The sequence below is a fragment of the Rattus norvegicus genome, chromosome 15 (assembly GCF_021556685.1).
Source record: "Rattus norvegicus strain SHRSP/BbbUtx chromosome 15, alternate assembly SHRSP_T2T, whole genome shotgun sequence".
In the NCBI taxonomy this organism is placed as follows: Eukaryota; Metazoa; Chordata; class Mammalia; order Rodentia; family Muridae; genus Rattus; species Rattus norvegicus.
The window spans coordinates 104,024,156-104,049,500 of NC_141548.1; the positions used below are offsets into that span (position 1 = coordinate 104,024,156).

Here is a 25,345-nt window from a genome sequence, read left to right on the forward strand (position 1 = left end):
CACTCCCCAAAGTCAAAGTCAAATTCTGATACCACTGTGTACTTCTGCAGCAAGTCCAGCATCAGGTTAAAGGACCAGCAATTGTCTGGTCAAGGGAGACAGCAGAAAGGGACTCAAAACAAGTCCCTCGTCACCAGCCATGCCAGTGAGCCAATTTTTATATTCTGACTATAAAGCACAGACACGGACTTGGTTATAAATAAGCTGTTACAATATTATGCCAAGTAATAGAAAATTTGGTACAATATTAAATCCTTTTAATAACCTGGCATTCATAACCGACAGTTAAGTTTGTTCCATCTGTCACTAAAGCAATTCACACGGCACAGGAAGGAAGGGCGAGACCTGCAGAGGGCCACGGGCAGCTCTAGAAAGCAAGCCTAATTTGTGGGCTTGCTGGGAACACGCAGGAGCCAGGAGCATGCTGGGAACACGCAGGAGCCAGGAGCATGCTGGGAACATGCAGGAGCCAGGAGCATGCTGGGAACATGCAGGAGCCAGGAGCATGCTGGGAACATGCAGGAACTAGGAGCATCCTAATTCTCCCACACCAGTCAAGAGCCTCACAAGGACTGTGTCTTAAGTGTGACTGCCAGCTTAAAAAGTAAACCCTAAGCACAGAATGCCAGATGCAGCAGATCCTAACTAATTAAAGACACCCTGTGCCACAGAGTTAATTCCCAGGAGGCCAGCCTAGCCTGTGTAAAAAAAAAAACACTCCACTAATTAATGTTGTATAAGTGAATGGATGACAGATATCATCTGCAAGGGTTAAAATGAAAGTTCTAAACTGAGATGTTTCTCCATCTCAAAATGAACACAGACTGTGACAGTAGCTACCCGGTGACCTCCTGACCCCTCAGTAAGTCCCCTCAGCCCCTACCTCACCCCACCGCAACAGCTCCAGCAGCAGCATAGACCCAGCAACCACCCTACACTGGGGACTCTGCCTGCAGAACATCCCACATGAATGGCCCACCTGTTCTCCTCCATTGCCAAAGACACTCTCCACACACTGTCCGAGGGGAGGGGAGGGGAGGGAAGGCACGCTCTCAGTGGCCACATGGTCTTTATCAGTCAACATCAAAGTTCTCCCTACGTTCCTGAGAACACAGTTATAATTACTCTTCTCTCAGCTTCGTAATCAGGAATCCCTTATAATTATATACAAAACATCTTCCAACGCAAGCTCTCTGGAGACCACTAACCGCTCACAGATGTGCCCTTCGCTGAGCTGGCAATCGCACCTCTACCAACAGAAACCAGTCCATGACTGCTACCCATTTCCCAGTCTGTGGTGAAGTGCACTTCTAGGAAGTGCAGGTGTCTGGTCCACCATGTCTTTCTGTAGCAAGATTGGCTCTGAAATCACACTCAGGCTCAGGCAGCTCCAGTGTCAGGGTGGCCAGGACAAAGCTAGGTCAGCACGCAGAGAAACAAGGACATAAAGAATCACTGGCCAGGACTGCTATCCGGGGGCTCTCACACTCACCCAAGCACGAGCTTCCTCCTAGTTGGTTCTAAGCCCAATGGAGGGAGGGCTGTCTGTTGCTGTTGCTGGGGTATAGCCAGGCCTTGCCTTAGCTGAAAGCTACAGGAGCTCTTGAGGTTCTCTAATGCTTGTGTGAAGGATGGACAGAGGCAGGTTTGGAAGGCACGAGGAAGGTGAGGAAGGTCAGGGACCCCGGTCTCGTGCCCACTGTCACATGGGCTACCATCCCTGAGGACAGGAAGACACAGATAGAGCCAAAGACCTTCCCTCCAGAGGGAGCTCTTACCACACACTAGCCACGGCCACATTCCCTACAATCAAGGCAACCACTGCCTTGGGTGCTCACAGCCCATTTCCTCAAGAACAAGTCTGTGAGCTCTGAAGGAGAACTCAGCTTCCAGAAAGAAAGTATTCCAGAGTAATGGATCCAGGACTGAAGGAAAGGAGAGACAGGCACGGTGACTTCATGTCCCACTGCTGCACAGGAAGCAGACGTGGCCATGGAGAGCTGGGAACTTACTTTAAAAGAACTCTACTGCTGAAGACATCAGCATCCGTTACCTCACCACGCTGAGTGAGAACACGCTCCATGGCGACACCTGAACCCAGGCTGCCCCGTGCTCATTAGCTGGGGGGGTAAACAGGAGGGAAGCTGGATAGGTGCGCCCTGTAGGTGATCCACCTCGGGGACCCATGGTCTAATCAGCCTTGCCTCTAACCTATCCCCACTGGCCAATGACCAGAAAGGCCAGTAGGTCCAACTGAAGCACAAAATCAGAAAGCCAATCTCACAACAACTAAATAACGGAAGCTCACGGCAGTGAGCTGAGTGCCTAACCCCACGTAACAACCCAAGAGTTCAAATATCCTGCTACCATAACGAAGTAAACACTGGAAATAAGGGCACGCCAGCACTCCGGAAGCAGAAGCAGTAGGGACCAGGAGTCCAAGACTAGCCTGACATAATTACCCATAAGGCCCTGTCTCAAAATACCACTGCCCCCCCCCCGCCCCAACACACAATTGAAAAAGTTTAATTCAAATGTTCCTGTACTCTGAGGGGGGAGGGAATCACCTGCAGGTACATTTTACTTCTCTGAAAAACTAACTAACTCTCAAACATATCAGTAAAATGGGATCCTGTAAGTTTTCAAAGTGCAAAAGTGTACTTGTTACAGCTCTAAAGATGACCAGGAGGTAAGTCTATCTATGTCAGTCCAGAGCCAGCAAGTCTCAATCACTGGGTGGGAAAAGAAAAAGAAAAAAAACCAAAACACCACCCTGTTTCTAGGGGCCTGCCCTAGGGTGAGAGAGTGAAAGCCGCCATGCAAGACCCCATTCATATACCAAGGAAGTAGCTGGACTTAGGCAGGATAAGCCCAAGAACCATCCATGCGCAATGAGTAAGGAAACATCCATCGGCAAGAAGGAGTGTGGGACCAGCGGACAGTAAGAGGTGAGAGCTGCAGAACTGGACAGAAAATCAAAGGATGGGGGCATGGGGGGACGGAGCGGGCCAGAAGGGGATACCCCGAGGAACTCATTTGCCCAATGACAACTAGCATATGAAGATGCCTCTCACAACAGCTGAGGGATGGTGAGTTTAAGAGCATCCTGGGTAGAAAAACAGACTATTTTGCAGCCACCAGGACACAAAACAACAGGAGCAGAAATAAGAGCTACAATTCACCCTAAGCAGTCATTTGCAAAATAGTTTGAATAGTTTCCCAAAGCAAAAGTTACTCAAGACACACCTTTAATCCCAGCACTCAGGCGGCAATGGCAGGCTGATCTCGGGAGTTCAAGGTCAGCCTGGTCTACCAATGACTTCCAGGCCAGCCAGAGCACAGTGAAAGCCTTCCTCAAAAGGAAATGAAAACAACAAAAACCACCTCCTCAAAAAGGCTAAGCGCACAACCCAGCCCCTCCCACCCCTAAGGGTGCAGACAAAGGAAGCATGCAGTCGGTCCACAGAACAAACTACAGACAAATGTTTATAGTGACATTGCTCATACTCAGAAGATGGGCACCTCCCAGTATCTCCAAAGTGACAAGAGTCAACACAAGAACCATATGCACGAGGGAGCAAAGGTCAGGGTGTGACCTGGGAAAGGACTGACAGGCCCTGTGCCCTCCTTTCTCAGTTAGCTTCCTGGCAGCCATGAGCGTGTAACTCTGCTCACTACAGTCTGGAAGCAACAGAGCCAGGAACCATGCACCAAACCTGACACAAAGCTCCCCTCCACTTAAGTTGGCTCTTGGATATTGTGTCATAGCAACACAATGTGACCAACACACTCGGCAATTAAAAGTTAAATATACCTGCGACCTCAGACACACAGGCTCCATACTGTATACAGACGCACTATACTAAACAAAGCCGACACAAACGTAGTTTCTGATCCAGAGTCTGGCGAGGCTTGGCTTGACGTGGAGCACTGGACTTCTTTCCAGGATGAAAACAACCTTTTATGTCTGTGACTACGAAACTCTGAGCTTGACTGTACATTTTACATGACTAAAATTGTTTCACACATAAATTACAGTTCAACAAAGCTAAGAAAGAAAATGACAGGGCAGGAGGGAGGCAGGACAGAGTTCAATGAAGGCTCGCTGCTGGCAGAGGACACAAAGTATTCAGGTTCTTCTGAATGTCACCTGGTAGCACTTGACTTTAATGGTCTTCTGTGTCACAGTATGACATCCAGAGTGCTACAGGGAAACACCATACCATGTGAACAATACTCAGAAGCCATTAGGGAAACTACCATACAGAACCAACAGTCCCACTCCTGCTAGAAGAAGTAACAAGAAAAACACCAAATGCCAAGGGAACACAAGGGGAAGCAGCCACTCTGGACAACACCAGGACACGAGTCACGTGATTTCACAATCTTTCTTAAGGTTGTTTATTATCTGAGGGAAAAGAAAAACTTAGGTTTATACCAAAACAGTGTGTGGATGTTTACAGCAACATGCACTCATGAACATCAAACATTGGAAGCAACCCAAGTAGCCTTCAAAATACAGATATGGAGGATCTATGCAACAGTGCTGTGTCCGTACAAAGAAACAACAGATGTGACTATATCAGCTGGAAGCCATTAAACAAGGGGCTGCATACCGTGACTGATTCCTCAAGGACACTCAGATATCAGAAGGCGCACACAGAAAGGCGAACGGATACAAGGGTTTGGTGACAGCTGGCTTGTTGCTGTAAAATTATAAAAAGGTTGTCTTTATCCTGCACTAAGTCCAACACCGTAGCGCCCCAAGGTATCCGGTAGATGTCTTCATCTCAGTCAGCAAAGCCTCTCACCCGCTCTGCTCCAGCCCATATCACACTGCCGAAGGCTTCTCTCTGAGCCTGGCAGCAATCTCTCTACCGTCTAGTTCCCAAGGCAGGTAGATACCATGCCAGACACACACATCCCAATTCTGTGGTGGCCTAGTGTCTCCAGCCCCCACATACTCTCTTAAACTTAAATCGCCACAAGAAAGAACACACAACACAATAACCTCTGATCCAATTGATAAGATATAATTGGTCACCTAGTCATACAAATCCATGTTCTGTCCGTTGCTTCTCCACCTGGCTTCTAGTCTTCTCCTCTCTCTAAAACTTTTCTCCTGCCAATCCTTCCTTCTCGTCCAATGACAGACCTCGCTCTATCTTGTACCTGCCTACACCTGCGCGATGATTTCATCCTACACTGGCTGACAAGCTCAGCTCTTTGGAACGATGGTGCTGGTCCACCGTCCATTCCACGGTGCTTTTAGAATCTGCACATGTGTTAAAGCACACAGAACTGTGCACAGGCTTACTGTGCATACACAGACAAATTATGCCACAGGAAAAATAAACCAACACAACGCACAAGACAACTCCTGTCTACTCAAGACGCACAGGCAGAAAATCTAATACAGGAGCACAGGATCTGAAACCCTCAGCTCTCCTCCTCTGAGACCCATGAGTGGAAAAGGGAGGCGAGAATCCAAGAAAATAACTGATGACGAAACGACCTCACAGAACCCAGGGGCCACTACACATCTGGGAAGCAAGTACAGCCCAGAGCCTACAGAGGAGAGAGCCTGCCTCAGCACTGAGTACACGTGTTCAGCTAAAACCTTTAAAACATCCCAGCTGGTCATGGTAGTACACTTAAGAGGCAAGGTGGCAGGAGATCAGGGCCTGGGCTATGTAAGTCTTTATCTCAAAACCAAACCCATCCAAAAACAAACAGTACTCTTTAAAGAGCAAACCAAGAAAGCTAACAACAACAAGGAAACGATTTTAGCACTACTTTCCCTGTCTCGTTATTCCTCCAATGACCGAAGTTTGAGGACTTTTAGGCTCAGTAACCATCACAGACATTTAACTTCCTGGGAGGGCAGCTGTCAGGGAGAAGATCCCACTTCTGGTTTGGTGCACACTGTTAGAACAAGCAGAGTCACAGTCCAATGCCACAGGCAACATTCACAAGGCAACTCTACTGTGGCTCTACTTCCCTTCCTCAGCCCTCAGGGCCACCCTGAGCCTCCCTCTGCCAGCTGAAACCTTTTCCAACCAAAAAACACCTCTAAATGATGCCTGGACCTATAAGCACCATGACCTACCACTGAAAGGTTCTATGTAGGTCCAGTATCTACAGTGTAGACCCATCTTGCTTTCACAGGGCCCACAGTTGGTCTGGTCAGAGAAATCATATATGAGATTCTGCCTAAGTATGCCAAACCAGTCCCAAACATCAGCCAGTAAATACCGTTTCTCCAACAACTGCTTCCTGAGACAAGAAATCTGTATAGGATTTGGAAGGACTTCTGGCCTCAGGGTGGTCCTGTGCACTGCAGGGTGTATAAGACATCTCAGACCTCCACTCACTAGAAGCCAACCGGCAGCACGGACAACCAGGCATTACAGACACTGGCGCCTGGACCTTCAGTGTGAGGAAGGTGGTGTGGGAGCCAACGCATGCAGAGCTGCTGCACTCACAATGCAGTGGTTCACAGAACATCCTCGTGCTGCGCAAGGCTGGTCCACGTGGGAGCTGTGACTTTCTCTGGCCCTTTATATTTGGTGTGGTGACACCAGTCCCAATAAATGTCAAATCCCTTTCACATACTGGTATTAATTAAACACTGTCTTATTTCTTCCTCATGGAAAGAAACATGGTGGGATTCTGTCTTTGGGAATAAGAAAGAGAATAAGAGACAATCCCCTGGATGAGACTTTTTAGGTGTAGACGGATGCACAGACCAGACACAGCTGTATGTTCTCCATAGTGAACGGCCACCGGGATTCCTAAACATGCCTGAGACTGGGAAGTGGCTTTCTGAAAAACACCTGGAAGAAAGGTCTGAGTGAAGGAGAACATGAGTCAGGCTTTAACAGGATCCATTTCTCCATGCAGCAAGACCAATTCTCCCAGACGTAAATGTGCCTTAGATTTTAACGTGGTGCAGGCAAGGCAGAGAAGCACGGTGGTACAGGGTGCTCCCCGAGACTGTCTTAGTCAGGGTTTTCACTGCTGTGATCAACCACCATTGAAAGGCAACTCTGAGGGAGAAAGGGATTTATTTCAACGTGCGGCCTGCAGCGCAACATCCAGGGAAGTCAGGGCAGGAACTCAAGGCAGAGCTGAGGCAAAGGCCATTGACTGAGGAGTTGCTGGCTTGTTCCTCGTGGTCTGCTCAGCCTGCTCTGCTCAAAGCACCCAGGATCATCAGCCCAGAGCTGCCTACCAAGAGCTGGACCCTCCCCCATTAATCAAGAAAATGCCCAACTGCTCACAGGCCAACCAGGTAGGGGCATTTTCTGAACTGAGGTTTGTTTTTTTTTTTTTTTTCTCCCAAAATGGTGGCTCTGGCGTAGCAAGCTGACACAGAACTAGCCAGCACAGAGGTTCCGTCCAGGAGCTGACGTTTCTGGTATTCTGCTATGGTAATTCAGAACGTCTACGGTCAGGAAAGTGGCCATATTCTGAGGAGCACAATCCAGGCCAGGAGCAGACACTGGCCACCCACAGAAGCATCTCTGTCTCCCCTGCAGGCACAACTGTCTTTTCAGTTCATCTGAGGCAACCACCAGTGCCCTCTGGGGTAGGTGGGCAAAAGATAAGCCTGAAAACCCAAAGCCAGGAGGAAAGGCACTCCAAGTGAGGTGTGGAATGCACCCACAGGCCCTTCCTAGAACTCGGCAGGGACCTTTCCCACATTAACATCTGTGAATCTGTGGGTAAAATGCCCCCATGATTTTTAGGAACTGATTTTTAAAAAAATCAAAAACCTCACTGGTAAACCTAGGATCTGAACCCACAAAGACAATGACCCCATGGGTAGGAAAGAGTTCTTAAGACACTTAGACAAGAAAATACAGCAAGTGAGGATTTCAAAAGTATACCTTTTCCTTTTATTAGGGCCTCACACCTGATTTGCTTTAAAACTGGGACCCTGCCAGAGACCAAAGACCAGTAAGAACAGGACAAACCCCATTAGCACACTAACAAAGAACGTTCAGGCAAGGATTTGTAGTCATTCTACTGAGATAATATCTAAAACAAAGAAATTTCTTTTAAGTCACCATTTGCCAAAATGCACTTCATCCAGGCACATCAGACATGGCAGGCTCCCTCCCAGGTTTTCCAGGAAGCCTGAGGGCTGCCTGTTGGTAGACCCCTGCGGAGGATCAGAGGAAACCCTGGCTGTGACCACTGAACCTGAATACAGGTCTGGCAGGCTCTCCTCAAACACAGCATCCAGACGCCATGACTGAGAGGCTGCACAGAGCCTGACTTCTCCACAGCCTCCGTAAGACCACAGGATTCCCTGGGCCTTCCTGCCTCCACTCACCCAGCTCCATCTGACCTTGTCTACAGTACCACTGCAGTAGAAAGCTTGGCACCGGTGGGGGGGGGGGGGGAGAGGAGGGGGAGGAGGGGGAGGAGGGGGAGGAGGAGACTGTGGGTTAATAGCCTGGCCGGTTTAATTTAACAGTGAACTTAGTTTAAATGGCACAGCCTCATCCATCAGTCTCCAGGCTTCCTGTATCAGCTCAAGAATCTGGATGCAGTAGACAGTCTTTCCCTACAATACCACTCTCGCTCTCATTTCTACTGTGATAAAAACACGCTGACAAAGGAAACTTTAAGGAAAAATGAGTAATGTGGCTCACGATCCCAGATTGTAGTCTATCTTGCAGGGCAGTCAGGACATCTCGACTGGAAGCCACTGGTCACATCCAGTCAAGGACAGAGACAATGGAACATCTGTGAACTTCTCCTGCTTAGCACCCCTCTACAGTTACACAGCCCAGGACCCCCGTCTAGGGAATGGTTTTGCCCACAGCAGGGCAATACCACGGAGTCTTTCTCCATGTCAATTAGTCTAATTAAGATATCCTCCTGAATAAATGCCCAGAGGCCAACCTGACCTTCAGGATCCTCAGTGAGACTCCCTAGGTGAGTCTAGATTATGTACAGTTGACGATTAAAACTACCCTCCACAATTACCATAACTTTAACCTTGAAGGAAAAAATAATCTACAAAACAGTTGTATAATTTGATTCTGGCTTACCTAGCACGTGAGACCCTGGGTTCAATGCCCAGTAAAAGGAAGAGAAAGGAGATAAATTCACTATTCCAGTTTTTCCTGACCCTAACTCCAAAACTTCCTAACTTCAGATGGGTATTTGCTAAAAATATAGGTTGACTAGATTAGAAGTAAAGAATAGCAAAGAATTTTTACAGCTACCCGTAACCAGCCAGTTACAAATCACCAAGAGGTAAGGTTCCTGCACACCTCCAGCAACCGACATGAAACCCAAGCAGGACAAGGGGCAACCATGAGCAGAGTTTCTCCTCATGCCCTTGGTATTCCCCGGGAAAGTCTCTGCTTTGCTTCAGGACCCACGCTGAAGCCCTTCCTTTCCAGCACTCGCTCTATCTGCCGTCTTCCTTCTTCCCACGGACTGGCCTTTGACTCACTGAACACTTTCACTGTAATGTCACTGAAACCTACCAGTCCTGAGAGAGAAGAACTCTAACGAGGAAGGAACCGGGCAACTAAGCAAGTAGGTTCCTAAACTCCATCTGCATTTCATCTTTGCAACCCTGAAGTACACATGAGTTTTCCATTTTACAAATAAGGAAGCAGGGATGTTTAAAAAAATATCAGTATCCATACACCAAAATGATGGATGTCTAAAGCCCAGTGACATCTAACCCTAGAAGTCACTCTCCTCACTTCAGAAAGTGTTGGCAACACAGCATGAAGGTCCGTGGGCCACATTCTCCAGAGAAACCAGGAATGTCAATCACAGGACTGTCTTTCCCAATGGGAAAGATGAAAACCCTGTCCTTCCGTCTGGACAGCCGAGAACTGAAGTGGGTTACAGCCGGGGATCCGTGTTATCTGTCGGGTCAGGCACATCGAGCTCATACAGCCAGCCGCACCAGAGTGGCCAATGATGAATACCCTTGTAGCCAGAGACTCCCCGAGCTCCCACCACTAGGACCAGAGGTGGATAACAGCCCAAATGACCTCTACATTACCTGTAGCACCAAGATCAGGACAGACCCTTAGGCCCTTGAGCTAGAACAGGGAGCATATTTCTAGAACACCTTGGAAGAAATGACACTGCCCTGAGTATATGCAATGGGGATTATATTACTCCAGGAAACTTTTGTCCAAACCACACAGGGCTTAAATACATTGGGGAAAAAGCCACCTATTACAGACTTCCCACCCCTCAAGTCTGACTGGGTTTTCATTCTTATGTCATGGGTTTGCTTCCGTGTATAACACCGCAGGGGCCTTCTCAAGCTACGTAAGTCTGACAATTACACACTGCCATCCTTCCTCACAGCATCAACAAACAGTACTGCCACTGAATTTCTGTTTCCTAAGACTCACTTTTGGTGTACCAATGGTTCTCAAAAATCCCAGCCTTACACCGACAACCATTACCCTTCCACGAGAACCAAACCCTATACCCCTTTCACCTCAGCACAATCGTGTCAAGCAGATAACGTCAGAAAAGGAGCAGGCCCTGAGAGGAAGCTCCATGCACTCCTCAGCAAACGCTCACTTCTGAACACACAGCTTTAGCTTGAAACGATCATTTCAAGGTTTTATTGTATGAGCTCTTTAAGTGGAGTTCTAAATCTCCACTCTTAAGGGCACTACTTTTATGAGCTCAGCCAGAATCCTCATGCGGGGGCTTGAACACACCCTGAGCTCTCTCGGGGACGATGGTCCTGCGAATATCTACCATGGTAGAGAGCTTCAGAGCAGGGTCAGAGAACATTAACACAGGGGTTCCCAACCTTCCTCGTGCTGTGACCCTTTACTATTAATACTTTAATACTACGGTTTCTCGTGTTGTGGTGGCCCTATTTGCGATGCTACTTCATGACTGTAATTTTGCTACTATTATGAATCAAATTAAATACCCGTGTTTTCCGATGGTCTTAGTGACCCTGTGAAAGGGTCAGTCAACCACCACAGTAACACGACTTGTCACCATCAACAGGACAGAGAAAGGACGGGAGCATGTGGAGTGCTCTGCAGGACGGGAGCATGTGCAGTGCTCTGCAGGACGGGAGCATGTGGAGTGCTCTGCAGGACGGGAGCATGTGGAGTGCTCTGCAGGACGGGAGCATGTGCAGGGCTCTGCAGGACGGGAGCATGTGCAGGGCTCTGCAGGACGGGAGCATGTGCAGGGCTCTGCAGGACGGGAGCATGTGGATTGCTCTGCAGGACGGGAGCATGTGGAGTGCTCTGCAGGACGGGAGCATGTGCAGGGCTCTGCAGGACGGGAGCATGTGCAGGGCTCTGCCGGACGGGAGCATGTGCAGGGCTCTGCCGGCCGGGGGCTTTACTGAGCACTCACCCCTGGCCTTCCTACAGTCAAAGGCACACACATCAGCTACCTCCGCAGCATGGAACAGCCCCAGCTCAAGCCACAGCTGATAACTTAAACCAGCAAGATGCACAGTTTAGGATACCAAGATGTCTTGTGGCTACTCACAGTCACCCTGTGAATGATTAGTGGCTACTGCTATAAATTAATGAACAGCTTCAACAACAAAGTCCAACCCAGTTTCTTCCTTGAAAGAGAATGGGACACCATCCACTTTTACCCAAAATAAAACTCTGTATCGTGTATAACTTTTTCGATGATAACAATGCCATCAGAGCCGGGTTCTTTTGGACACAAAGGTCAGCGTATCTCTCCTTGCTCTGAAAACCTGCTGTGCTGTCAGTCCTTCGAGCCCGCTCTCCCAGCTCGGCCAAGCACAGCATAATGGGAGCTGCGTTATTTTTAAGCCTTACCTTGAGATAGGATCCATAATACTTGGTGACGTACGGACTGTCACACTGGCTCAGCACTGTGATCTCTTGTTGAATGTCCTCTATCTCGTCCTCCGCTTCTTCCAGATCAATGATTTTTATGGCAACCACTTTCTGAGTCCGATTGTCGATGCCTTTGAACACCTCACCAAAGGAGCCCTTTCCAATTTTCTCCAGCTTGGTAAAAAGCTCTTCTGGGTCTGCTTTCAGGGTCTGCAGGAAGAGAGGAGACATCAGTATTCCTGGAGCCACAGTTGGTTTGTCCTACCTGACCCGTGTGCTCACCGGGACCTTGGAGGAACTGCCTGCTTTCTGTGACAAGGATTGGGCTCTAAATTGCTCTTGGATTGGCAGTCGGCTCAGTGGTAGAAGGCCTGCCCAGTATGTGTGAGCCCCTAGGTTCAATAGGCAGGACAGGAAGAGGTATGAGCTTAGTTTGCTTCAAGCAAAATCTCTACTTCTTTCTCAAACCATCTCCCCAACATGTCTTCCCTCCAGATGGGTTAGTTGCTACAATACAGGTTAATCAACTACCAGGTAACAAGAAAGGGGAAGGAGAATCCCCCAGTAAATAAAGGCCCACTAGTTGTCATTTACAGCTGTTCTGCTCGGTGGAACGATAGCCAGGTCCCAGAGAAGAGGAAACAGAGACTGTTCTGTGGCCCACAAATGCTGTTATCTTGCAACAACTTTTAGAGCACTGGGGGCTGAGTACTGGACTACACCCAGTCCCCATGCCCAAGGAAGGGCAGGGCAGCCCTGCACCAGGGTTCAGCAGGGACGGTCACTGTCAGTGCTAGAGATGTCTGTCCCAACAAGGGACAAAACAAGCACCTGAGAGAACAAAATGCCCACAGTGCCCCAAAACCTGCAACCCCAAAGGACATTAGGAGACCGAAAGCCAGTTTGGGGAACACGCTTTCCCACAGACCACAGAAAGAAGAGATTGTTCAGCTGATCCTTAAAAGTCTATTATTAGGGGCTGGAGAGATGGCTCAGAGGTTAAGAGCACCGGCTGCTCCTCTAGAGGCCCCGTGCTCCACTCCTCGGCACCTGAATGGCTGCCCACAATGGTCTGTAAGTCCTGCTCCAAAGGATGAACCTACGGCACCCGGCGTGGCAGTGGTGCACACATGTGTGCATTCAGGCAGAAGACCCATGTACATAAAATAAATAAATAAAAAAACACACAGTGCCCATGGAACCAGCCCTTTTATTAAAAAAGTCATTTATAAACCATTCCTTCAAAGAAACTCCATTACTGGCTTGGGGGCTGGGAAGTGGGGTGACAAGAAAGAGAGCAATGCGGTGGGACAGGGGTCTGCAAAGGAGGCACAGAAAGAGAAGGGAAGATGGTTATCTGTGAGCAGTGACAAGGTAGGTCACAGGCACAGGACACTGCCAGCACCAGCAGCACAGTGGTGATGACCTTGCTGTCACTGGGTGCCAGCCGCTCACATGCTTTCAGAGTTGAAGTTCCTGGCACTTGGCTTGCAAGGGTGTAACCTGGGAGCCTTGCTATGCTGTACTGTATGACAGGAACCAGGCAGGAACGGTCACAGTAGTCCCTTCTCACAAGGAGGAGACCAGTACCCATGATCGCAGTCAGCCTCGCAGCCTCACTGAACAAAGTCCACACGCTGGGATGGTGCACACACTGTGATGTGAGCCTCAGAGATACCACCAAAGAGCAGAGGGAGAAGGTCTGTTGCTTCCTGTTGCACAACAGGACGAAGTGCCCTGCCACACACCACTTAAGAAACTGCAAAGACTACAGTTTTGGCTGTGACCTCCTTGGCTCACAGCTAAACAGACTGCCACACTCAGAGGAGAAAGCCCACCCACGCTCATTTGCACTTGAAGCATAGCACTGTGTTGGGTGACTGACAAAGCATCCCTGACCTGGGCAATCACTGTCTCCAGCCAGGGTACCAGTGTGTAAGTTTTTCCAAGACCCTCCATTTGCCAAGGAGGTCTGAGAACTCAGAGCTTAGGGTCATCTCCTGAAGTGAGGGCCATTTTGAAAGCTGGTGGGTTACCCTAAAATTTCTGTTTCTAGACTTGTGAAGTTCACCAGGTGAACACTCTTCGAAACCATTTTTGGGGATATCCCCAAGAGCACCGAGAGTGCGAATAGGGACTCGTCTATCTGCTCATCCCACATCCCACAAGCAGCCAGGAGGTAAGACCCGAGTTGTCTGTCCCCCTTCCATAAGACTCAAACCCAGACGGGGCAGCTGCTGTGCACTACACAAGTTCAAGCTGCCTCTTACCTCCTTCCCTCCAGGATGAAGCGGGGTGGCCTTCCTTCTCTTCAAGGCTAATCCTAACCGTGGGACTTTGGACTCCATCTTCCTCTGTCCGCACGCTTCACCAGCAGCCCTCTGGCAGCTCTCCTTCCACACAGCCCTGTCTACTGGCTCCTCGCCCAGGGCAGCACGCTCAGGTCCCTCCCCACTCAGACAGACAAGAACACCCCACCCCATCTGGGCTCACGCCTCACAGGCTTCTCTGCTGAAGGCTCCCGACCGTCCTCTGCGCCTACCCACCTGCCCATCCACAGCCATCTGGCGGGGCAGCTCTGGTCAGTAATGCAGTGTCCTGCCTCTGAGCCTCATCGGCCACACCCTCTGTCCCTCATAACTTCAGTCCCTTGGCCTCCACAGCTGGCCCTCAGCTCTTCTTCCAGCCAATCCTAGAAACCAGTCAGATCCCAGCCCAGGCCTTCAATTCCTCCTCGAGTCCTTCTCCCAGGTGACCCCCCACAGCTGAACAGAATCACCCAGGACACTAAACATTAAACCTAGTGACGGCTGGGGGTAGGTAGTACAATCCGCATCTTGTAAGCATTCCAGAGGTGACTCCAGAGCTGCTTATGCAGACCCCACAATTCCAGCTCCCACCCTGCTTCGCAAACCTGAACCCCAGAACAGTTCGCTCTCTAGGTACAATCTCTTCCCACAGACAACTGCGTATCTATCTTACCCTACTGAACGGAGCTGCCCTGTCATGAGCCTCCTCTTTTACACTCTTGTGTTCTAGGCTATGCTGAAGAAGCTTAAGGGTCTCAAGATTTCAAGGGTGAAGATGGAAGTCATCAGGCTACAGAGACACCAACAGACCACACTAGATACCACAGAGTGACCTCCCTGAGACAGCAGCCCTTGACCACTCCTAGAGAAAGACTCCTAAGAACCGAGGGCAGCCAGCCTGGGTACCGCAGGGGCTTCAGGGAGCAGAGCAACCATCTTTCTGCTCGATCCTCATGAGCAAAGCTAGGGCTTCCTTTTTAGACTTAAAAACAACTCACCACCCACTCCCCAGTACGGCAGAGGCCAGTGAAGGAATGCTGTTACTAGGGTATCTGTCTACCAATCCCACATGCCCTTGAACACCGCCACAAATGTACCTCAGCTCTGCCCAACCACAGGGGAGACCCATGTGGCCAGCTCCTGGACCCCAAATGAAGAGGTCCTGTCGTATACATGAGGTCACCCATGGCCCAAGGCCAGATCTGACCAGCACCCGTAGGATCACTGGAGGTTGCCTGGCCTGCGCTGTCTGTCACTATGAGACAGCTAATATGAAGTGAGGCTGACAACCAGTGACCACCCATATGGCCGTCATGGCCTCCTCAGAGCCCTCAGGAGAAGACAATCTGCAGCAGACACTCCTGCCTTGCCTGACGGCTGAGACCAACAGACCACAGCCCCCTGGTGCAGTCTGCTGCTATGCCGTGAGGGAGGGGAGACAGCAGGAGAGGAGCATGTGGTGCATGTGTATGTGACACAGTCCTTGCTACATTGACAGCCAACAGGTAACCCAGCCCACCCCACAGCCCCATTCACCTGTGCCTGCTGCAAACACCAAACTCACTGTGGCCCAGGAACCTGCCTTGGGATTTCTTCAAACCCTGTAGAGTTTACAAGGTCAAGCCTTAAAGGATCACAAGGCCCTCAACTAGGCCTCTGGGAATACCTCCATCAACACAAATAAAACCCTGTTCTGACCAATTGGAGCAGCTGCCATGAGCCCAGTCACCTGCTGTCCTTATAACCTCCAAAGCCCCTACAACCCTCCCACTGATGACAGCCACAAGCCCTAGTACACATGCATGACCATACACCACACATACACACACACACACACACACACACACACGCACACGCACACGCACACACACGCACACACACACACATTTGGGGAGGGGTGATTTGAAAAAGAATGGCTCCCATATATGCTTGGTCTCCAGTTGTGGGACTGTTTGGGAAGGATACATGTGGTCTTGGTGGAGAAGGTATGTCACTAGGGGCAGGTTTGGGGCTTCAAAAGGTCCCTGCCATACCCTGTGAGCTCTCAGCGGTCCCTGCCACCATGCCTCCAACTTTCAGCATGACTTCTTGACCTTCCGTCGTATTCAAACCTTATCTTGGTTCCCTTTAATCGGGAACAAGGTTTAGAAAAGCTCCAAGTTCTTGACATACTTAATCATACGAAGGTCATAACCCTTAACAACTAAGCAAAGTAAATAGCAATGCAGTGTCCCAGATCCAAAGCCCAAGCTTCACCTGGGCTCTGAGAAGACCTTTCTGCCATGGTCTCGAAGCACACAGGAGAGCCTACAGCCAACACCCGCGCAGAAGTTCTTCACTGGGTTCAGACAGAGAAGAGCTAACAACACCCCCCACTCCACCCTCACCCCCCGGGAAAGCAGAGTCTTGCCACGCCACAGTGCGCTGGACTGAAGTGCTGCATTCGTGCCCTTACTCTTGAGAGGGCCCAGCAAGCTCCTACAAGGACTCGTGCCATTATGGACTTCTGGGGGAAAGGTCGGTCTAAATCCAATCCCAGTGCTCAGAATTTAGACTTGAAGAAATTCTATGTAGCCAGTTCCCACAGACAAGCTTGCCACATAATTACAACTCCTTCACCCTTAACTCTGCTTTCTGCACACAAAGGCACCTCCCTTTTCAGTTACCCTGAATGACTGACCATTCGTTGTGAAACGTTACACTGCTCCATCTAGACAAGACTTGTCAGTCACTGCTCTGTGGCAGTGAAGAGACACTAAGACCACGGCAACTATAAAGGAGTTTACAGTTGGGAGCTGGCTTGCAGTTTCATTGGCTTAACTCATGATCGTCACTGCAGGGAGAACAAGGGTGGGCCAGCGGACAGGCACTGAAACAGGAACTGAGATCTCACATCTTATTGGAAGCTGAAGGCAGAGAAAACGAAACTGAGTCTGGCATGGGCTTTTGAACCTCAAACTGCACCTGGGTCCCAGTGACACACCTCCTGGACAAGGCCACACCACCTAACCTTTCCTAAATAGACCACCCACTGGAATGCAAATATATGAGCCATTGTTACCCAAACCACAACTAACCCTACAAAAATGTCAGTAAAAAATTATAAAATTGGGCTGGAGAGATGGCTCAGCGGTTAAGAGCACTCGACTGCTCTTCCAGAGGTCATGAGTTCAATTCCCAGCAACCACATGGTGGCTCACAACCATCTGTAAAGAGATCTGATGCCCTCTTCTGGTGTATATGAAGACAGCTACAGTGTACTTATATATAATAAATGAATAAATAAAAAAATTATAAAATTAAAGATACATGGGCTGACTCTTACACATTTAAGCGGTTGCCTCCTCCTTGAAAGTCTGAATGTAGGCACAGTGATAGCAGACAGGCTAGCTCAGAAGATTCCTAATGTGAGGGCTGGTATCACTCACTTCCATTTCCAAGCACATAGCACATGGGGCACATGCAGCACATGGGACACGTGCAGCACATGGGACACATGCATGCAGCACATAGCACATGCGACACATGCAGCACATAGCACATGGGACACATGCAGCACATGGGACACGTGCAGCACATGGGACATGCGACACGTGCAGCACATAGCACATGAGACACATGCAGCACATAGCACATGGGACACATGCAACACATAGCACATGGGACACGTGCAGCACATAGCACATGGGACACGTGCAGCACATGGGACATGCGACACATGCAGCACATAGCACATGGGACACATGCAGCATATAGCACATGGAACACATGCAGCACATAGCACATGGGACACATAGCACATGGGACACATACAGCACATAGCACATGAAGCACATAGCACATGGGACACATGCAGCGCATAGCACATGCGGCACATAGCACATAGCTCTGGCAGCAAGTGACATGTCACAGCATCCTCTTGGAGCACTGGGCCAGAGTGCAGCTGGCACTCAGTCTCTGGTCACAGTGGCAAACAGCTGGTACTCTGTGGCAGACCCTGCTGCCCGACGATATCGCCCTGTAGGTCAGAGCGATATTCTAACTATATTCTCAATCTGGGACAATTTCAATTTGTGCATATAAGTCCAGGAGCAACTGAACATCTACCCAGGAAAATGACTAGATATCAATTAAATGAGAAAGATGAGGTGAGAGCATGTCCCCATTATAGACAGATCCTCTGCCTCTGGGAAAGCCAACAGTAGGTATTTTAGTTCTCTGTCTTTCTGTCTGCCTGACACCCACACCCACACCCACACCCACACCCCACACCCCCATGATCAGGGAAGCTAAGCTTCCCCTAGCTGGTGCTGTGGTCTGACATTCCCGTACCTGCTCTACACCACAGCACCATCCCTGCAATACCGAGGGCATGAGCTGATTGTAGGCATGGCAACCTTCTGCCCCTCTGAGCCTGGCAGGCATCTCGCCTCCTGAAGGTGAACTGGGTCAGAGAATCCCTGCTTCACCCCAACTGGATGCACTTCATCCAGCCTGGCCGAGTCCTACACCAACAGAGCCCTGTGCAAGCTTGTTCCTCAATGTAAATTTAGTCCTGTGTACCTGGCTCCCCCGCCCCAGGTCATCAATACTGCTCCTGACTACCTACCAGTCCCTAAAGCCAGAAGCTCTGTCCCCAGTTCCTTTCTTGCCCTTACATCTAAACCATGCCCATCATTCTTCTAAAATCCTCGCTCCCTTGCCCTTGCAGCGGCCTCCCCCGACTAAACTAGTCCAGAGGCTGACCATGTTCTGATGAAAGCCTTCCTCAGAGTCCATGGTTTATTTCCCTTCACTGATTAATGCTAGTAAAGGCTTGAAGGCTGAAGTCACAGTTTGGGAGCCTGAACCCCTGAACTCCTTTCTCATCTTCCCACTCACCCTCCCACCGCCCAACTAGCACTGCCTGCAAGTACCAGCAGTTACACATAACTTCATCTGTAGAGAAATCTCCACGGTGACAAAATTCTAGACATGGTGATTGGATCCGTGTTTGCTGGGCACACAGGGTGATAGGAACTGGGGACAGCTTCTGCAGTAGTGACTGTCACAAAACACATGTGACCCAAAGTGCATGCAAAGCTAGTGAAATCTGAATTGAGGTCTGCACCCAAGTCTATAACAATAAGACCACCATTGATTCCACAGTGAACTGTGGTTAGTAAGACATTCACCCTGGGGACAGACTCAACATGCTTCTAACGTCTCAGCCACATGCAACAAGTTTGTTAAGGGACTAAGCCATGCTTAGAGGCAATATGACCCTGTGACTGCCGTCTCCAAAGACTGCGAGTAAAGCTCTGGGACACCAGCAAGCATCTCCTCACAGTAGCACTAAGGCGGGGGCACTTTAGAAATCGCCAAAAGCAACGGCCAAAATGCTCAATGACAGGAGGACACGGGAACACATGACCACACCACATACACACACACACTCCACACCCCACACGACTGGGTTATTTCCTTAGCCTGGACTATTTCCAGTTGAACTTCTAATTATTTTTCTCATGGGTAACAAATCTTTGAGCTAATTGGCAAGCCAAAAAAAAAAAAAAAACCCCAAAATCCTGGAACGCCACACCGAGGAATTAAGCTGAGCATTAGCCTCTAGAGGCTTTTAATGGGGAAATCCGTCCTGGCCGTTCACAGGTGGAGTCTACCCACATGAGACTCTCCACTCCGCCAAGGTGCGAGTTCAATCAGCCTCCATGAAATGTTCTTTTAGAAACTCCCAAGACATGTACAAAAAGCATATAAACCAGAGAGAACTAAGAAAAACCGAATGTCCTTTTATGGGGAGTTTTCTGGACAAAATAATTGCAAGGAGAAATCTCTGCAGGACTCAAACACACAGATCGAAGGAAGATAGCCCTAGCCTGGCTACCTGAGCAAGTGTCCCCTCTGGAAAGATATCAACCGAGGTCGCAGTCACACTTTACAGGGATCCTGGTGAGCCCCTGTATGCTATGCAACAGTTGCCCCAGACATGGTGTGGCATGACTCAACAGGGGAGCTTGAAGGGCTCCTGACAGTTTTACACCCTCCCAGAGCCAGGTCACTCTGGGCTTCTGCTGGGGAGTGGGTTTATGTGGTGCTTTCTCCTCCTTGGAACCTCATCCTCACAGGTTCTAATGCAAGGGGTGCTTGGGGTGGGCATCACCACCACCACCGCCACACCCCACAGCGCCTGCCACCTACACATCTCTCTACCCTCTCTGAAGTGAACAGAACCAACAACCACAGGACACCCAAATCTCGGGAATACTGGGTGACCTCACCAGGAAGTCCTCTGCCAGGGAGAGGTTCTCCACCTGGGTTGCCAAAAGGAGTCTTTAAGTTACCAGTCTACACCAGCTGAATAGGAACCTTTGGGGAGGTGAACGCAGTATCCCCATGAGGTTATGCTCTTAGAGCAGGAAGTTCCCACCCCAGCAGTAACACCCAGGAAGCTCTCAACCCAGCTCCTAGAGCATCTGGAGAGGGACTACACGACCACAGAGGAGCCGGCCTGGCAGCTCAATTCCCATACTGAACTCTCAGCTCACCTGCATCTGGGGCTCAGCCCACGCCCAGTGTTAGGATTCAAGTAAGAACCCCCCCCCCGCCCCCGAAAAGGGTTCATGTATTGGAAGGCTTGCCTCAAACTGGTGATCCTACCTGGAGTGTTTGAATCTTGACGGTTGACCTCATCAGTATATCAATGCACTGATGACATCATTCCATGGTGACACAGGAGGTAGTGAGAATGGCTGGAGGGAGCAGGGGTATGCCTGGACTTTGCCTCATGCCCCTCTGAAGTGACATTCTGCACCACTTACACCCAGAAACAGGCACTTACTAAAGTAGTGAAGAATTAGCGTACCTTGTGTTCCCTAAGCCCAGAAGATGGTAGGATATAAGCTTTCTGATTGATCTCCAAACCACAAACGTTCATTTGCCAACTGAATTATTGCCCTGGCTTGCCTCCCCACTGGTGTGATAAAACACTGACTCAGGTGAGTCAGAGAGGAAAGGGTAACGTGTCACCCATGTCCTGATTGCTGTCAGTCTTTGTGAGAAAGCAGAGGCAGAAGCTACTGAGGTGAGCGTCCTACTAGCTTGCTCAGCCTGAGCCCTCCCATGAAGACCAAGGGTCTAGAAAATGCCAAACCAACTCACCTATTGGCCAGTCTAATAGAGGCGTTTTCTCGACTGATGTCCCGCATGCAGATAACCCTAGTTTGTGACAAAATAACCAAAAAATCCCACGAGCCAGCACAAACTCATCTTTAGCAAAATGACTCAAAGAAACTGTAACAGAGTTGGCACTCTTCTCTCTCAAAGGAAGTGCCATTGTTAAGTGAATGACAAGGAATCACTATTTAAATGAGACCTAAACCGCAGGTTCATACAAAAGTCACAGCGACCTTTCTCATCGAGCTCTACAAGGTGAACTGTGAGGCGGAAAGGTCTGGTTTCTTTGGGAAGTTGGTTATGTCAAATGATGAGCGCCGCCGCCTGCCCAGAGGACTGGACTGCAGCCGCTGGTCTGTGTGTGCCGTCTGCCTGCCCAGAGGACTGGACTGCAGCCGCTGAGTCATGTTTGCTGTTTGCTGCAGAGCTGCACTGCTGCCAAAGACGATGGAGCTCACCCCCAAGAACTACTGCTGACCAGGTCCACTTCCCTCATTCCCAATAACGTTTATCTTCCACCACCTCTGCTGGGTGGTGGGCTAGAGAACCCTTATTAAAAGGTTACATAAAAAAACGTATGCCTACATAACCGCCACCTTATCCACAAGCTAATGGAAAATCGCGCCTGTGCAGCTCTTCATGCTCAGCCCCTTTAGACACAAACGCTGCCTCATTGTTCTGCTTTAAAAAGCTCGGCCATACCCCAGAGCAGAGTGATCTAGAAGAAAATCTCAACAATTATCCCACAGAACTGACAGATAAGAATGGGGGGGGGGGGAGGACTTTGTGTCCAAACAACTAAGAGAGACTCCCATTACTCAGGGGTCCTACTGCCAACATCAGCCAGCAGATGTTTCTGTCTACCATGAAACCATGCTGGTGACAGTGGCTGCCCTGCAAGTCCAGCACTCAGGAGGCAGAGGAAGAGCTCGCTCACGTGCAAGGCTAGCCTCATCTATGCAACAAGACTGTCCCCAAGCAGAACCGTGGCTGAGGAGATGGCTTAGTAGTTGCAAGCACAGGGTACTGAGTTTGGTTCCCAGCACCAACATCACAACCATCTCGCTCTAGTTCCAGGGGCTAGTCACGTGTACACGCACACACGCACGCACGCACGCACGCACACACGCACACACGCACACACGCACGCACGCACACACGCACGCACGATTAAACTTTTATTTTTAAAGAACAAAGTAAATTCAGGTTTAAAAAGCATTATAAATAAGGAGGAAGCTGGGTATGGGGGTTTGTGATTTGTATGCCTTAAATCCCAGTACTCCAATAGATCTGCAATGGAGTTCCAAGTTCAAGACTAGCTGGTCCTCATGACAGTTCAAGCTAACCAGGGCCAAGGAGGGTGTGGAGGATCCGGGTCAGGGGTGGCGGACATGGCGTTGGGAAACAGACACAATGAAGAAAATAAAAATTGGCCTTCTTCCTAGCCTGTGTCTCTCTCTGTCCCACCCCTCAACCCCATTACTCTAGGGAGGAGATGGTTCTGGGAGGTCATGAGAAAGTAAACAAGGCTCAGAACATGAGGGCAAGCAGGGTCCATGCATAGACGTACTACTTCCTTCTTGGCAGGAGTCGATCAAAGTGAATCTAGGCTGGCCCAGGGCATTCCCTGGGGCACCTACCTCCCCGCCCCCCTTCCAGCCATGTTGAGACCTGAGGGCTGGAGACGCTAAGGAACCGAGCTCTGGCTTCAGTTACCTGTGGGTCAAAGTTCTCCAACCAAATCCCCCCACCCAGGGCACACTGCTACCCAAGCCCCAAGGATGGAGCCCTCTGCAGCTCCGCAGCGCCCCTAGCGGTTCTGTATGCAATTGTCAACAGAGGCTCTTGCACAGAGGAGAGAGATGGCTCAGAGCTGGACAGCCACATAAAAGCTGGGTGTGGCCATGCGTGCACCTGTAAGCCCCGGCTCTGTGGAGGACAGATACAGGGGGACTCCTGGGACCTGATGGCTAACGGCCACCCTCCAAGTTCAAAGAGAGATCCTGTCATAACGGAGTAAGACAGGGTAATAGAACAGGACACAATGTCCTCCTCTGACCTTTGTACACATACTGCAAGCACATATGCACACACAGCAGTCAGAGGCAGAAAGAGAAAAATAGAGGTCAGGGTTTTCCTGGAGATATCAAGCAGGACCAGAGATGAAGTCAGGACTACTTTGTTGGGCTTGGAAAAAATAAAATAAAATCACAAAGAAATTATGTAGCTTGTTGGTAAATGGATATTGCACTTTTTATTAACACAAAAAATGCAAAACAACAAAGAACCTTGCGGAATATTGCGTGTGTATGTAGCCAGAGTTCATAAACTGAACCACAGCAGTCCCACTCAAGCAGGCCACATGCTGGGCTGACTGAAAAGCACTCCAGAACAGTCCAGTGAGAAGCTACCGAACTTCATAGCAGGGTGCAGACAATTGCAGGCCAACCCTTGCACAATCTCATCATGCACAGCCCAGAGTGGAGTAGAAGCCCGGTCTCCTGTGGGCTGGGAGAATTACCCAGAAAAGTACTGTAGAAGCCACATCCCTCTCGGCTCACCTGACTCCAGGGATGCTGACCTGGCAAAGCAAACCCTAGTCACACCATAACACCACCAAGAGTGAAACCTGATACCACCTCGCAGGTGAGCTCACCCTCCCATGAATAGTTTATAAAAGCAGGAGCAGTGAGTGTCAAGAAACCAAGCATTCTAGAAACCAAGCCAACCTGGGGATATGCAGACTTCAGTCAATGATAGAGTCCTTTACCTGAGGGAACTTGGCCTTTAGAGGCTACTAAAAGCCTACTTGCCTCAAAAGCTCACAGGGCAGCACACATATCCTGCTGGGCATGAGGGCCTTCTGCTCTAGCTTAGGCAGGGCATCAGGGGCAGGGCAAGAATAGCACTGCACATAAGTCATTCAGTGTTAGCCAAGCCCTGCTTCTCACTGAAACCCCGAGGCTCTGTGCCCTTGGACAACTGGCACCAAGTAAGCTGTCCCATGAAACTGCTTACAGAAATGAGAACTCCATGGTGGCACGCCAGACTGGGTCACGATACTTCCGTAAGAGGCACAGTGCACATTTCAAAAACTTCAGGGCACAGGGAAACACACACACACACACACCCTCGTTTTGCTCACGAGTTGACAGATGCTGGCAGACCATCAGACCATCAGAAGGTTGATACAAAACGGCCGGTACATCGCCTGGCCAGGCCAGGGATTCATTATACTGGGGATTATGGCCAAGAACACCAGGAAATACCATAGTCTCCAGAAGCATTTTTGGTGCACCATCTCCGAGCACCGAAACCACGTTGTCTATTGTACTATCATCAGCATTTCAGAAATGCAGAACAAGTCCCTTATCCAGAACACGGTACAACTCTAGTTAACCCTAAAAACCAGTCTGTCTTCCTGCTGTTCCGCTTCGCCATGACTCCCTCAGACCCAGCTAAGGGACAGGCTATTTGTCAAGGTCACTCACTTTCATAGTGGAGTAGTAGGAATCTACTGAACGGTTAGCCGGTCCCCTCAAGAGACTTTAACTAGGGAAGGACCGCTCATCCTCACACCTCTACCATCAGACAGAGTCCACCTGGGGTAGGAATCCTTCCCTAGAACGGGCTCTTACCTCTGTGCCTCACTATCATTTGCTCTGAACTGTCCCCTACACTGAGCTAGTTAGCACAGGAGACATTCCATAAGTCTGCTGAGTGTATCAGGAGATGACCCAGAGGCAGGTGCCTGCTGCCTGCAGAACAAGGACCCAGCAGACCAGAGGAGACACTGCAGTCTTAGGAGAATGCTCAAAGGCAAGCTGCAGCTAGCACTCTTATCTCTTAACCTGGAACATCCTACTGCCTCATTATACACACAAGGAACCAACCCAACACTGACCCCCCCCCCCCCAATCAGATTCTCAGCTCTGAGGAGGGGACCCAGGCCAGGCCATGTCATTGTTCTGTGCCTGGGCAAGTTGCCGGGAGGATGCTCATAGGAGACAGGCAAGC

The 25,345-nt window shown here is 49.8% G+C and overlaps 1 protein-coding gene across 5 annotated transcripts in view; it reads right to left on the reverse strand.

The window, feature by feature from the left end:
• Window positions 1-25,345, reverse strand: part of Stk24 (serine/threonine kinase 24) — a 96,244-nt gene that overhangs the window by 40,767 nt on the left and 30,132 nt on the right. For 4 of the 5 annotated variants that reach the window (XM_087586281.1, XM_087586278.1, XM_087586280.1 and 1 more), the window contains exon 2: window positions 11,826-12,056. Coding sequence is in view for 3 of the 5 variants with exons in the window: in XM_087586278.1 (XP_087442404.1) it covers window positions 11,826-12,056 (231 nt within the window). In the remaining 2 variants the exon portion in view is untranslated. Of the gene's footprint in view, window positions 1-11,825; window positions 12,057-14,116; window positions 14,416-25,345 lie in introns of those variants that run through there. The other variant, XM_087586279.1, reaches the window with a different exon arrangement.